Here is a 13,284-nt window from a genome sequence, read left to right as displayed (position 1 = left end):
GCATAATATATGTATACATTATTATTAGCAGTAGTAGTATTTATTAATATAACACTTCATGACAAAAATAGGTTTCTAAGTGCTACTGTACAGTAACCTACTCGGAGACCCTGAGATGGGGAACCCATGTCTGTACAGCACAATAAGCCATCCCTTTACCGATCTCAAGTACCCAAATATGCCAAGAATGCCTGGCTAAAGCTTTGGGTTTTAGGAGAATGCTGGAGAACTGTCATCTGCTGAGGTGATCAAGGCTTTTGGTTGTCTGTTTTTCTTTTGTAAGGAAAGAGAAGCTCGTGTTTTCGTGTCTCCTTTTTATTAAAATGGGTAAAAAGAACAGGCCCCCATTTTAACATATGATAAGGGAGTGGCACCCTGATGAAGGCTAGTTCTTTCCACAGGGGAAAGTGTTGCTAAATTTCTTGCAAAAGCAATTGGCATTGAAGAAGCGGCAGTAGCAGGTGGCACATGGATCACAGCAGGGGAGCTTGTGCCCAAGGCAAGATTCCTGCAAGCGGACACATCTTCGAGGGGAACGCTCTTCCCTTCCCTGGGTCTGCAGGGCTGTCAGCAACATCTGCAAAGAGAGCAACGGGAAGGAATGAAGAGATCAGAGGTGCTTGGCAAGAACCACTTCTGCTGCCCTGAAGATACACATTTGAAAAGAAAAACACACACATCCACCTATTTATGGCTTGGGTCTAGGCTGCACAGAAAGCAACCTGGCAGCATCCCGTTGGCCACAGTATATTAATCCAAACCTTGCTTTCCCATATATTGGTCAACAGCCTACCTGACGAAGACTCTGACTGATTGCTCTTCCTCCAGGGTTTGACTTAGAATACATGCATGACTATAAAACAAGTTATGACAACCTCGGCCTGCTCCTACTTGGAAGGAGCTTCTGGATCCATACATTTCAGGAGGATGGGGAAATGCCACCTCATTGGCTTGGTCCACCTGGAGTTGTTTGTTCTACTGGTATCATTATGGGATGTTTTCTGATCATGACATTGATCTAGCACAAATTGGGAAGGTTGACCAGTGTAAGGAAGAGGGGTGGATTATCCAGAGCTGCAGGATGCAATTGTACCAAATGTTCCTTTTGGAGGAAGGGCAGAGGATACTTTTAATAATAAATAAACTCTTCGTCCTATGGCGTTGGTGGAGGACCCATAGCTCCATCACACACACCTTGCACAGGTAAGGTCCCAGATTAAATCATTTGGGATCTGGGATGCTTCTCTCTTGCAGAATGACTGCTAATGTGACTGCATGATCCTGGGCAAGATGGAGCAATGCCTGACTCAGTGTAGGGACACTTCTGATATGCAAGCACAGTCAGGGAGCTTGTGGGAGGGTTTCACTTACCTGCTGTGGCTCCATTGCGTTTGCTTCTAGCACAAGGTCATCTTGGGCAATTGGCATCTCCAGAGCAGCCAGGTGTTCAAAATCTGTGAAAGAAAAACAAAGGTGTGGAAGCTCCTTCACTGCCTTCCCGAAGCTGCTGTTCACAACTTCTGATCTATTCTCCCCAGAGGTGTCTAATTGGAGCCCATGTAAATGTATTTTCAGCCGTGACCAAAAACCCAAGCCTTTTAAATAATAATTTAGCTAATAAGATTGTTTTGCCTTTGGTGATTTGTTAAATTTTGTGTTCTTTGAGTGCTATTCAACTAAATTTTCCTCTGTAAAACTAGTGAACATGACTAAATTAGGTCCATTGATTTCAGTACATCTACTCTTGAGTAAAACTTAGCTGAGTACCACCACCCTTTGCCTCTTTTGCTCTTATCTGGCCTTGTCTTAATACTTCATTTAATGTCATTGTTATTGCTGTGGTGTATTGTTATTCCGTGAGCTGCCCAGATAACTTTTTGTTAGAGGGTGATTTATAAAATAATTAACTACGTGCATGAGATCAGTTGTGAATCTGGGTTTGCTTGATGGGTAAAGAGCCCGTCCACGAGAGCTCTTGGCATCTGTGGCTGGGCACAGCCTCCTTCCCTATACTGTACTCTCCCGCTGCTGGGTTGGGAAGCTACCATTAGCTAGAATTGACACTGTCCTGTAGTTTCCTGAGAAATGAGAAATACTGTGTTTCCCTCCGAAACAGCTTTGATCCATATGAAGACATCTGCACCCCTGTCTTCCCACCTGTGTGGACAGACAGCCGGCAACTTGTATAAAGATGCACAGATGCTATTTGAAATGCAGGGGGTGGGGTTGAGGGTGGAATGACCTTACTGGGTTTAAAGCTGGTACGTAACATGAACACAGTGTTACTCACAAGCAGAGGGCTTGCAATACACGCTGCCTTAATCCAGGAACTCAAAAGTGTCAGGCCAAAGGAAACCACCCAGCGAAGGGGAAAGCACTCTGAGTTTTCCACACTCGGAAGACAAGAGGGTTTTCTTGCCCAGGGGCCCTCAACTACATTAGAGCTGTGTTGCATGTACAAAGGCTGCAGAGACAGGCAGAGGGGAAAGGAGAGAAACTGACCTGGGGGTCCCTCTTTGATCACCTGCAGAAGCCCTGGGTAGCTGGAGCGGCCTTCTTCGTCCAGCATGGAGGGGCCCCGCTCGGCCAGACGGCGGCTGTGGTTGGGGTTAGAGGCCAGGGTGGTGGGGATTTCTTGCAGGAGTCCTAAGGACAGCAGCAGGATCCTCAACATGGTCTCCCTGGATAACCAAGCAAGAAACAAGTGGTGGTGGGGAGGGAGAGGGCTGAGATGCTGGGCTGAGAGGTGGCCTAAATTGGGAATAGCATAGGTGACGGCAAAGACCACCAACCTTTCTGGGGGGTCCATATCACACAAACCACACCATGCACACTGTATCCCCTTGCCCCCGCTCCCCAGCTTGTAGAGCTGGGCTCCCTCACAGGCTTTTCTGAAAGAGACCAAAGAGAGACCTTGCAAGGGGTTTGTCTCTCCAGCCTGAGAGCACCCCAGGACAGTCATCTCGAGACTTGAAGCCCCCGCTGCATTCTGCTTCCCTTCCCTCAAAGCAAGCAAGCCAGCTGCCTGCCCATCATCTTTCCTCTTCCTTCTTTGCTCAGAGCAATCTCCCCAATTAACCCTCATAACAATCCTGTGAAGTAGGTTAGGCTGAGAGGGTGGACAGCTTGGCAAGTTCTATGGCTATATGAGGATGTAAGAGAGGCTTGATTTCCTCTATCAAGGGCAGCATTCAGGCACCCGCAAACCTTTGGAGCAGCTCAGTACAGAGATGTCTTCTTGAAATGGGTACACAGCGGACAAAGCCCTGTGGAAATACCCAAGCCCCCTGCAGACCCCAAAAGAGAAGATGTGCCCCTCTTCTATGGCTCCCTCCCACTGCCCCCACCAAAGGGCTGCTCTGCTTAATGGGAGATGAACATACTACTTTCTTTGTGCAAAGCAACAAGTGCTCACACACATACACACATACACATATTCTCTGGGCCCTATCCTGTGGAATGTGCTGCTCAGCACATTTCACACTCAGTGAGTGGGAGAGGCAGAAAGTTACTGTACCTGACTCTTGCCATCCGTCCGTCCGTTATCCTGATCGAGTGCTGTGGCTCTGCGGAGCTGCAAGTTGGCTAAGGGCTTTTATTAATCACACACGTAATTAATTGACTGGACCACATGACTGCAAACTAATGGGTGGGTGGGCTTCTGTGGAAGCATCGCTTTGTGCATCTTCCTGCACGACTGAATTTTGCTCCTTCATAAGAAGATAAGCTGGATCAGGCCAAGCTGCTTGTGCGGTTTGCAGCAACTGAAAGCATTACTGCCTCTGCAGGCAAAACCGTCATGGCTAGTAGCCATTGATAGCCTTATCTTCCTACATGAATTTGTCGACTTCTCTTCTAAAGCCATCCAAGTTGGTGGGCATCATTACCTCCTGTGGGAGTGAGTTCCATGTATGAACTGCTTTCTTTTATCTATTCTTAATCTTCCAACATTCAGCTTCATTGGATGGTTATGAGTTCTGTTGTTGTTGTTGATGATGATGATGATGATGATTTCTCTAGCTACTTTCTCCACGCCAGGCATAATATTACACATTTCTGTCATGTCTCCTTTTACTTGACATTTCTCTAAACCCAAAAGTCTCAAATGCTACAACATTTGTTCATAAGACTGTCGCTCCATCCCGTTGAACATTTGGGCTGCATTTTCTGAACCTGTTCCAGCTCTACAATATCCTTTTTGAGGTGAGGTGACCAGTACTGTACACAGTATTTCAAACATAGATTACACCCTTGATTATGATATTGGCAGTTTTATTTTCAATTCCTTTCCTAATGATCCCTAGCATGGAATTAGTCTTTTTCCACAGCTGCTGCACACTGGCTCAGAATATTTATCAAGATATCTAATATGATCCCAATGTCTTGTTCCTGGCCAGTCACTGCTGGTTCAGATCCCGTGAGAGTTCATATGACCTTATTATGATCCCAACATGCATGGTTTTAAGTTATTTACATTTAATTGCATTTGTCATTTTACTGCCTATTCACTCCGTTTGGAGAGGTCTTTTTGGAACTCTTCACAATCTCTTTTTCTTTTAACGACACTGAACAATTTAGTATCATCAGCAAACTTGGCCACCTCACTGCTAACCCCTAATTCTAGATTGTTTATAAACAAGTGAAAAAACACAGGTCGCAATATCAATCTTTGGAGGACTCCATTTCCTGCATCTCTTCATTCAGAGTACTGTTCTTTTATTTCCACTCTCTGCATTGTGACACTTAACCAATTCCTGATCCACAAGAGGAACTTTCCCCTTCCTTAGGGAGCCAGCACTGTTCCCCTCTGAGTGGCACATACAACCAAGTGGATATTTAAGAGCCCAGACCAGCTTTGTGTATCTGATTGGGGTGCCCATATTAAATTTTAAAATATTGGGGGCCATCCATGAGGGAGCAGAGCTCACCTCCTCACAAGATCTGTACAGCAGGTATCTTAAACCTCTTCAGACCCAAGACCCACTTTTAACCCAAACATACATTTAGGGAGCAATTATTTTACCATATGTCTGCTCCTGTTGCAACCCACCTTGGATCAGGTCACAACCCACTTGTGGGTCCTGACCTACCAGTTGAAGACCAGCGCTGCAGAGCTTTAAGGAAATAAAATTATACAAATAATGCAAGTCCAAAGCACAATGCGGACAGGAGGGAAATTTAGGCTTTCACACAGCCCCAAACCCTATTTTTGGTTACCGCAGGCTGCAAAAATAGGATTGCTTCTTTGCTTAAAACTTTGAAAATTACTCTTATACCTGATCATCCCCTCTTCATATTCCAGGAAACGGCCAAAGCCTTGAAAAAAACCTCTCCTCACCCCCCCGCCCCCACCCCAGCAACAACTATAGCCCTGCTCTGTGCCCCCCCTGCCCAATGTCCCCCAAGGACCCCCCTGTTTTCTAAAGCTCATTAATGATTGTTTGTGCAGAAAGGAGAATGAAAAGTGCACTTCCAATTAGCTGAAAGCAGAGATGTTGTGTGTACTTTTGTAACCCAATAAAATCTTTAATAAAAACATTAAAAAAATAATAAAAGTAACTAACTGACCAATTACATTACAGATAACTCAGTTCGGCCCCTCCCTCAGCATAGAGTGGCCCCCCCTAAAATAAATCATGGCTATGCTCATGTCCCATAATGACAAATAAAGGCAGGAACATAGGCACTGCTGCATAACACTTATAGCTCCTCTGTATTAATGATTGTTTGTCTGGGAGGAAGAAGAGGATTCTGGGAAGAGATTAATGCCCTAATGAAGGAGGCAGCCCCAAACTGCCCTGAAAGCTTTTCAATCTGCAGAAGAAATGCCTGGCTGATGTGTGTCCCCCAACATTCAATAAAGGGATAACAACACAAACATTTCCAGGAAGCGAGGGGCCCACAGTAGGAAGAACACACGATCAACAGAGCCTGCTCTCTCCCCGCCCCCAATACAAAGGGCTTAAGGAGGTTCTCCTTCCAGATCAGGTTTTGTGGTGTCCAGGGAAACAGTCTGAGTTCCTCAGCATCCTCTGAATACAGCTGCAACCACTGAGGTTTATGCACAGCCCAGCAAACAACATACTATTCTGCATTCAGGGCTTTTGTGTGAAGGTGAGAGGCAGCCTTACTGTAAGGGAGGCAGAGTTGCTCAGATAGGAGGCAGCTCTATCCAGCCCTGCGAACATCTCCTGCACACAAAAGTCAAACTGACAATGAACGGGAGGCCAATAACATGCCTCATGAGGTGTGTGTCTGGGGAGAACCGACCCTTAGATTTTTATATCAGGAACCAAAATATCTCTGGGCTCCAGTTCTGTTTGCGAGCCACTGTTTTCAGCCAGTAACCAGCCAAAGGGCAAAGAGGATTCTGGGAAGTTATTAGCATCATGGTGCAGGCAGCAGCTTCCTTTACGGCCCCCACCCCAATTGCTTTGAAAGCTTTTTAATCTGCAGGGGAAACCTCAGGCGTATGTTTTGCCCATGATGTGAAGGGGCTAAATGAAACCTCCTCTGTTCTGTACAGCCAATTCCAGGAAAGGATGAGCCCCAAATAGCAACAAAAGTGACTGACAAAGTGGTCAACAAAGCATGTTTTTCTGAAAACAGGAGAGAGGAAGGGGGAGTCAGGGGACAAACACAAACTCCCTCTTTCCGTCGGGAGGGGAAAGGCACCAATCAAAGTTTTTCCGCAATGCAGAAGGAGGCACTTGTGCCTGCCCTTCCTGTCTTGGCCTTTGCTCCATTCATCCCAGTGGTTCTTGTTGCCAAGGAGAGCCCTAGTTTGGGGGTCTCTCTGATCAGGGCTCCTCCGACCCATTTTGGGTCATGCTTCATGAAAATGATATTAGCACGAACTGCCAGACAGGGTGTCTTTCAGAGCCGGGATCCATGCCTGGAAGCTTAAATCTACAAGTGGGCAAAGGTCGCAGGTGGCTTCTCTTGCAACTGCCCTGAGGGGGCCTGTCCTGCAGGACTCAGTGGGCCTGGCAGAATGGCAGCCTGGGCACCTGGGACAGAAGAAACTATCACCACACCTGCAGAAATTCCACATCAACTCTGATCAGGGGGAAATTTATTTATGAGTGTGTTTGAGGCCTTCACCACACACACCCCCCCACAAAAAAATCAATATCTATAATAAAATAGCAACTCAGCAAAACCAGCCTTATTTCTCCTGGCAGAGTGCTTGGAGTGCTGGAGATGGATGTGCCAGTTGTACTACCTCCCTAAGAGTCAGGCTTTACTCCTGGAGCAGCTCCATGAGGCACACTCTGGCTTGAGGCAGCAGCTCCAAGTTACCTGTTGTGGCTCAGAGCAGATCCTGCTCTGCCTGAGAACCCAGAGAGCAATCTTCGTGAATGAGGGTGCTGTATGTGTGGCAAGTGCGTGTAGGCAGGTATCCATTTGCCATGACCACCCGACATGATGTGGCTGAGGGGCAGCAGACCATTGTAGTCCCTCAGGCCCCCCAAAAGTTGCTTACCCTTATTTAGAGGGAGAAAACCGGAAGGAAAGGCCCTTCAGTGGGGTGGGGAGCTGTTATTTACTAAGCTTGGATCCTAGAACAATAGGCAAATAGGATCCTAGAATGCAACAACTGATTGGCTAGCAGGAAAAGACCAATCAGGCTCCAGGAGGGAAGCAGAATCAGCTAATCAGCCGGGACTCATTGTGTAAATAATGTATATAAAAGCCTTTTGGGGTTTGGGGAGCAATTCAATCACTGTTTTACAAGCTGCAATAAAGAGCATGAAATCACTACAGGACTCCGAGTATATTTCAGGAGCACTTGGCTTTTTCTGCCTTGGGAACATTGGGGCGAATGAAGCTACCTCAGTAGACTGACTCGCCCAGGAAATGACCCAGAAGTCAGGAAATACAGGCAGAATGTATGAGAGAGATGACAAATAAAACTATATGCAGGAGGAAGAAGAGGGGCTCAGCAGTTGATACAAGCTGCGGAAGATCCTCTCCATCCCCTTTCGTTGCTCTCACCCACCCCTGCCGGGAAGAAGTTTTGCCAAGGGTTCAGTCTAGAGCAGTAGCAGGAACAACATTTTGTTTAGTTCTCCTGCACAACTCAGACAAGTCTTCCTTACAGAACAGGTTGCAACTGCTTTTTCTAATGAACATTTATTTTATTCACTCTAACTGGGCAGAAAATGTGGCAAAGTTAACCTGAGGAGCAAATGTGAGTCCATCAGCTCTCTATGCCAGACATCACAATCCCTTCCCTGCACCCCCTTGCACCTTTGGCAGTGCTGAGTTGTGCTGCCCAGGCAAAGAAGAGCCAGGGTTGCAAGGTGCTAGGTTGTCATGGACTGGCTGGATGCAGATGAGTGTTAGGAGGCACCAGCTGGGGAACCCCAAGGGAACCCCTAGGGCAGGGGTCAGCAACCTTTTTCAGCCATGGGCCAGGCCACCATCCCTCAGCCCATGTGGTGGGCCGGACTATATTTTTGGGGGGGAAATGAACAAATTCCTATGCCCCACTAATAACCCAGAGATGCATTTTGAATAAAAGGACACATTCTACTCATATAAAAACCACGCTGATTCCCAGACCATCCACAGGCCGGATTGAGAAGGTGATTGGGCCGCACCCAGCCCACAGGCCTTAGGTTGCCTACCCCTGCCCTAGGGGAAGAAGGTCAGAGCCAGGGGATTAGTGGCAGGTTGATGATTAGTGACCAGAGGGAGGAGCAGACGGGGAGCAGGAGGTGAGAGAAGCTGAAGAGGCAACAGGGTTTAGTGAGCAGGAGGAAGAAGCTGTGGCAGAGAGCAGTCCTGATTCAGAGGCTAGAGAGGTGGAGGGCCAGGAGACGGAGATGAGGCAGGCTGCTGAAGAGTCCAGGGAATCTCCCCCTCCTGCTGCTGGCTCCCCTCTCCCCGGGTATCCCAGAACACTCAGAGAAATGAAGGCGGCAGAGGAGAAATTGGTTGTGTGCAGATGCAGCCTCCAAATGCTTAGAAAATACCCTGGAGAGGAGGGGACTTAGGCAGCTGTGGGAAAGCAGGGACCTTCAGTCCTCACAAATGCCTCATTGGAGCAAGACATACTGGGAAGAGTTGCTGGGATCACAAGGCCTGCACTGCTTTGGCTTCTTCCCTAGGGAAAACGTTCCATTACAGGGGTGGGGGCTAATGCTGAGAAGGGTCTCCTCCCTCCCTCCCAGCCCCTCTCCTCTGCACTTCAGATCAAGGTGCACTTGGAGGAGGCACTGTTGAGGATCTTGGGGCTTGATGGGAAGAGATGGGTGTTTTTTTCAACGCCAAGGCCTGCAGCCAGGATACTTGTGAGGTCCTCATGCTCCAGGGTATATCAAGTCAGGTGTAACTGATTATATATAGAAAGGCAGGTGCTATAATTCTGCTCCTGAGGGCATACCACATATCAGCAAGAGGTGGTCTAGCTTATTCCAGATCGTAGAAGCCTCAGTTTATATAATGTCATATTCCTATCTCTGTTTTCATATGATTGTGAATTGATAGCACATTTGTCACATATTTTGCCTACTGCAGGCAGAGAAGCTCTGAGGCAGCCCAACCCTCTCCAAACCTAGAGTTCCCAAGTTTAACTTAAGGAAGTAGACGGATCCTGCCCACCTCCCTCTCTGCATTCGTAACAGTTTCCACCATGTAAACACAGACTCCAGTTCTTATAATGAAGCACATCAAAAAAATACAGATTTTATTTTGCTCTTGTGCTGAGTGCATTCCCATACCACCTAAGTCTTTAGAATAATCATACATAATACTGCATTGGGGAGGAAGAGGACTTGTAGAATCCATGCAATCTCACACATGAGGTTGTTGGCCACAAACCATCAGTATCATGCAGCTTCTTGGGAAATAAAGTGCTCCTTCTCTCAAACCAGCTGCCATCTCATTTGAAAACACAAGAGGCAGTGAAGCGGAGGTGTGTACATGTTAAGCAGTAGCGGCACATGCGCCGATGACAACTTTGCTGAAGGGTAAAATGCAGCTCCTGGGATCTGCACTTCAAATTAGGGCCACAATATGTGTGTTGGGGGGGAGCAGTAGCTGCAGGGACTCCATCCTTCCTCCCTTTCCCTGGGACTACAGAATGGGGGAAGGTAGACGGAGGCAACCCAAATATAAGGGGAGCCCGAGGTTCTCTCGGTTCGGCTGGACTTTCGGAACTGGCGCTCAGGATCTAAGCAAGGGGGTCCTGTGTCTGGCCCCAATGCCAAGGCCCCAGAGCCCCCCCCCCCGCAGGCCGCTCTAAATCAGCCCCTTCCCATCCCACGATTGGCCCGCGGGGAGCCTGGGAAGACCCACAAGCAAGACCCCTTGGGAGACCCTCCTCAAAACTGTTGCTTGGGGCACCAAGCGCTCTCCAATGGCTTCTACTACGTTTCTGAAACGTTGGCGCAACAGATCGACAAAACAGGGTTTTGCCAAGCCTCTGAGCATGTGCCGATTCGCATTTGAAACTCGAATGCCATCTGGACTGGGGATGGAGGGCTTTGCTTCTTTGCGGTGCCCTGAGCGCCTGTAACCATCTGCGTGCCCTCCTACGAGGGATGATGTTGATCCTTTGCCTGCCCCCCCCCCCCGCCGTTCCGGGGCCTGTTTGCAAGCTGGCAGGCGAGCTGAGCGGAGCCCGAGGAAGAGATGCGCGCGCGGGAGCGGGGGCGCTGCGGCCGCTGTTGCTCTCCTCCCTCTTCCTTCCGCTCTCTTGCTCCGCGGCTGCTCTGGCTAGGCTCCCCTCGCGTCTCGAGCCCCTTTAAGAAGCCGCCGCGGAGCTCCTTGACGTCACCCGCCGCCCGCGGAACTCCCGCCCGCCCCGAGGAGCACCAGCTGCAGTAGCAGCAGCAGCAGCAGGAAGAAGAGCCCCGTCGCCCGCCCGGTGAGTGGCTTCGAGGGCCTGTGGAGCAAAGCCTCTCCGGGTAGACCCCTTCCCCCACGTCCATCGCTCCGGCCCCTTGCGGATCCCCCCGATGCCGCCACCCCCGATCCTCAGCACGACCAGGAGCAGGAGCAGGCCGAAGCTGCAGCGGTGGCAGCAGCGCCCCCTCTCTGTTTGCCGGGCTCCGCCTGCCCCTCGCCTTGCACCAACTACCCCGAGGCGGCGGGGACTTCTAAACTGGGGCTCCGAGAGCGACTCAGCCCCGGGCGGCGCCTCGGGAAAAGGGGCACTCTGCACGCGCTCAGGGGCACTCTGCGCACGGCCCATCCTGGCAGCTGGGGGTGGGCAGCAACTCCGTCCCGCTCCTCGTCGCTGGGCAGGCGCCCCCCTCGCCATCCCCGCCACGGCCCACCAGAGCTTCCCCCCGCCCGCACGGCTTTTCTCCCGCCGCATGATCGTCCTGCAGCAGGCACAAGCAGATTTAGGGCGCCCGGAGGCGAGCCGGGCCATCGGGGTCCCCCTGGCTCCGGGTGCTGGGCAGCGGCTCCCCCAGGCGACCTGGATATCCTGCGGACCTTCCGCAAGCCGATCAACCCCCTCCCTCCCTCCCCCAATCAGGAGAGATAAAAATAAAAATCCACTTGCAAGAGAAAGACTAGTGTCCGCCCCCCGCAATCTTCTTATTCAAACAGCCCCTTGCCAAAATCACTTGGTTAGGGTGCAGGAGCCTGGTGTCGCCGGCGAGTTAGACCTTGGCCGGGGACGCACAGTAGCTCCGGGACCCCCCTTTCCGAGCTTGGAATGGGTTCGTCCCCGCCTGATTAAAAGCCAGCTGCTCTTAGGCCTCCTTGCGGGCGGGCGGGGGGGGGGGGTGGATTTAATTTCTATCTTCTTTAGAGACGGGGTGGCTGCGCCAAGGCCGAGGGAAGCCGGCCTGGAAAAAGGAGAAGAGAAACCCCAACCGGGTGCAAATCCCCGAATGACTCCCCAGGCTTTGCTCTCTCTCCCATCCTGTCATGGCTGCTGCTTGCAAGAAGGACCCTGTGATGGCTGCCCAGTTCCTGCCCAGCTGGGTTCAGGCCCTTGTGTTAACTTTTGAAGCCCTGCACAACATAGGGCCGGGGTACTCCAGGGACGTCCTGAGCCCTCTGATCCCAGCTCCCTGGCATCATTTGCAGGCATGTTGTTGGCGTCTCCTGAATTGGCGAGGCTTATCTGACAGCAAGTGAAATAGAGTCTGGAGTGCCAGGCTCTGCCAGGAGAGATTCCGCTGGTGCCCTTTGGCTCCAGCTTTTAAATGCCTGCTGAAAAGTTTCCTGTGATGCCAGGTTGCATTTGCAGGCTATTAAGAGCACCTCTTTCCATAATAAATACCTGGTCTCCGATTCTAAATTTTGTTTCAGTTCTGTAGAGATATTATTGTAAACTGCTTTGATTTTTCTCATGATACAGTGGTATATAAATATTTTATTTTTATACTTTTTTAATAAGGATATTGCTTTAGTGATGGTGGGGGAGCCAGGAACACTAAATGAGATCAACCAAGTGTTGCAAGGCCTGGTTGAGACAGTGAGGAACACCCTTTAGCTGTCAATTGGGGCCCTTTTAGGTGACCCATTTAGTAGGCTTTCTTTGTGATTTCCTGCACAAATTTTACACAGTGGGTTTGTCTCCAGTCAGTTCATCATCCCCTAACCCTGGTTTTCTTGAGGAGTTTATAAACAGCTTCCCGTTGATCATTTGTCCTCCCCCAGCTTTCCTCCCCCCCTCCGTCACTTTCCAAACCACAGAAAGTCAAGATCCTTTCTTGAAGCGTTTGTTGTGCTCAGGCGACAGAGCTCTTGAATTCTCTTTCCTTGCGCAAACTTAGCTTTCTGGTTTGTACTTGGGTGTCTCCTGCAAAATACTGACCATCTGGCAGCCCCCTTAATATGGGTTAGCAGCTGGATTAGCCTCATTGTTGAGGAAATGTATGTAAAGTATCCGTGGGAAACAGCTTAAAATCGGTACTTTTTCTTACTGAAATACGTATTCCTTTTTTAACTTTGGTGAGCATTGGCCTTTCTGTGTGGCAGGGCTATCATAAAAAAAAAAAGGATTGGTTCCAGAATGTATCGAGGTGGGGCAGTGGCATCACCGAAAGAGTCTGAAGAAGCTGTATCAGTCCCTCAGATGAAGGCGAGGGCTTGGCTTTTGCTGTCCCTCTCGCTGCCACTAGGCTTTTCAGCTGAAAGGTGCCAATGCCAATTCGAGTAGAAATGTGCAGATTCATAAGGAACCTGTAAGGCTTGGCTTGCTTGCACGAGTCCTCTGGGCCAGGGCTCCTTTAGGATACGCTTGCAGCCCCAAAATTCCTAAAAGCCTTTCCCTCCCATGTCGGCTGCTTGAAGAGGGCCATAGAGAAAGCT

General features: G+C 49.6%; 1 protein-coding gene across 8 annotated transcripts; it reads right to left on the bottom strand.

Annotated features, from left to right (window-relative positions):
* Positions 1–297: 297 nt before the first annotated feature.
* Positions 298–8,367, bottom strand: AGRP (agouti related neuropeptide). Of its 8 annotated transcripts, none has more exons than XM_081921847.1 (4): positions 7,303–8,367; positions 2,503–2,681; positions 1,372–1,454; positions 298–577 (listed from the first exon to the last, which is right to left on the bottom strand). In XM_081921847.1, the coding sequence occupies exons 1-4, from the start codon at positions 7,425–7,427 to the stop codon at positions 386–388; spliced, it is 579 nt and encodes a 192-aa protein (XP_081777973.1). In that variant the 5' UTR covers positions 7,428–8,367; the 3' UTR covers positions 298–385. The 8 variants fall into 8 exon arrangements, with proteins under 8 accessions (XP_081777973.1, XP_081777978.1, XP_081777975.1 ...); XM_081921852.1 differs by having other exon boundaries at positions 7,487–8,363; XM_081921849.1 differs by lacking the exon at positions 7,303–8,367 and adding an exon at positions 6,132–7,288.
* Positions 8,368–13,284: the final 4,917 nt, after the last annotated feature.

This window comes from Podarcis melisellensis, assembly GCF_964234715.1.
Source record: "Podarcis melisellensis genome assembly, chromosome: 8".
Classification (NCBI taxonomy): domain Eukaryota; kingdom Metazoa; phylum Chordata; class Lepidosauria; order Squamata; family Lacertidae; genus Podarcis; species Podarcis melisellensis.
This window is presented reverse-complemented; position numbering and strand designations above follow the sequence as displayed.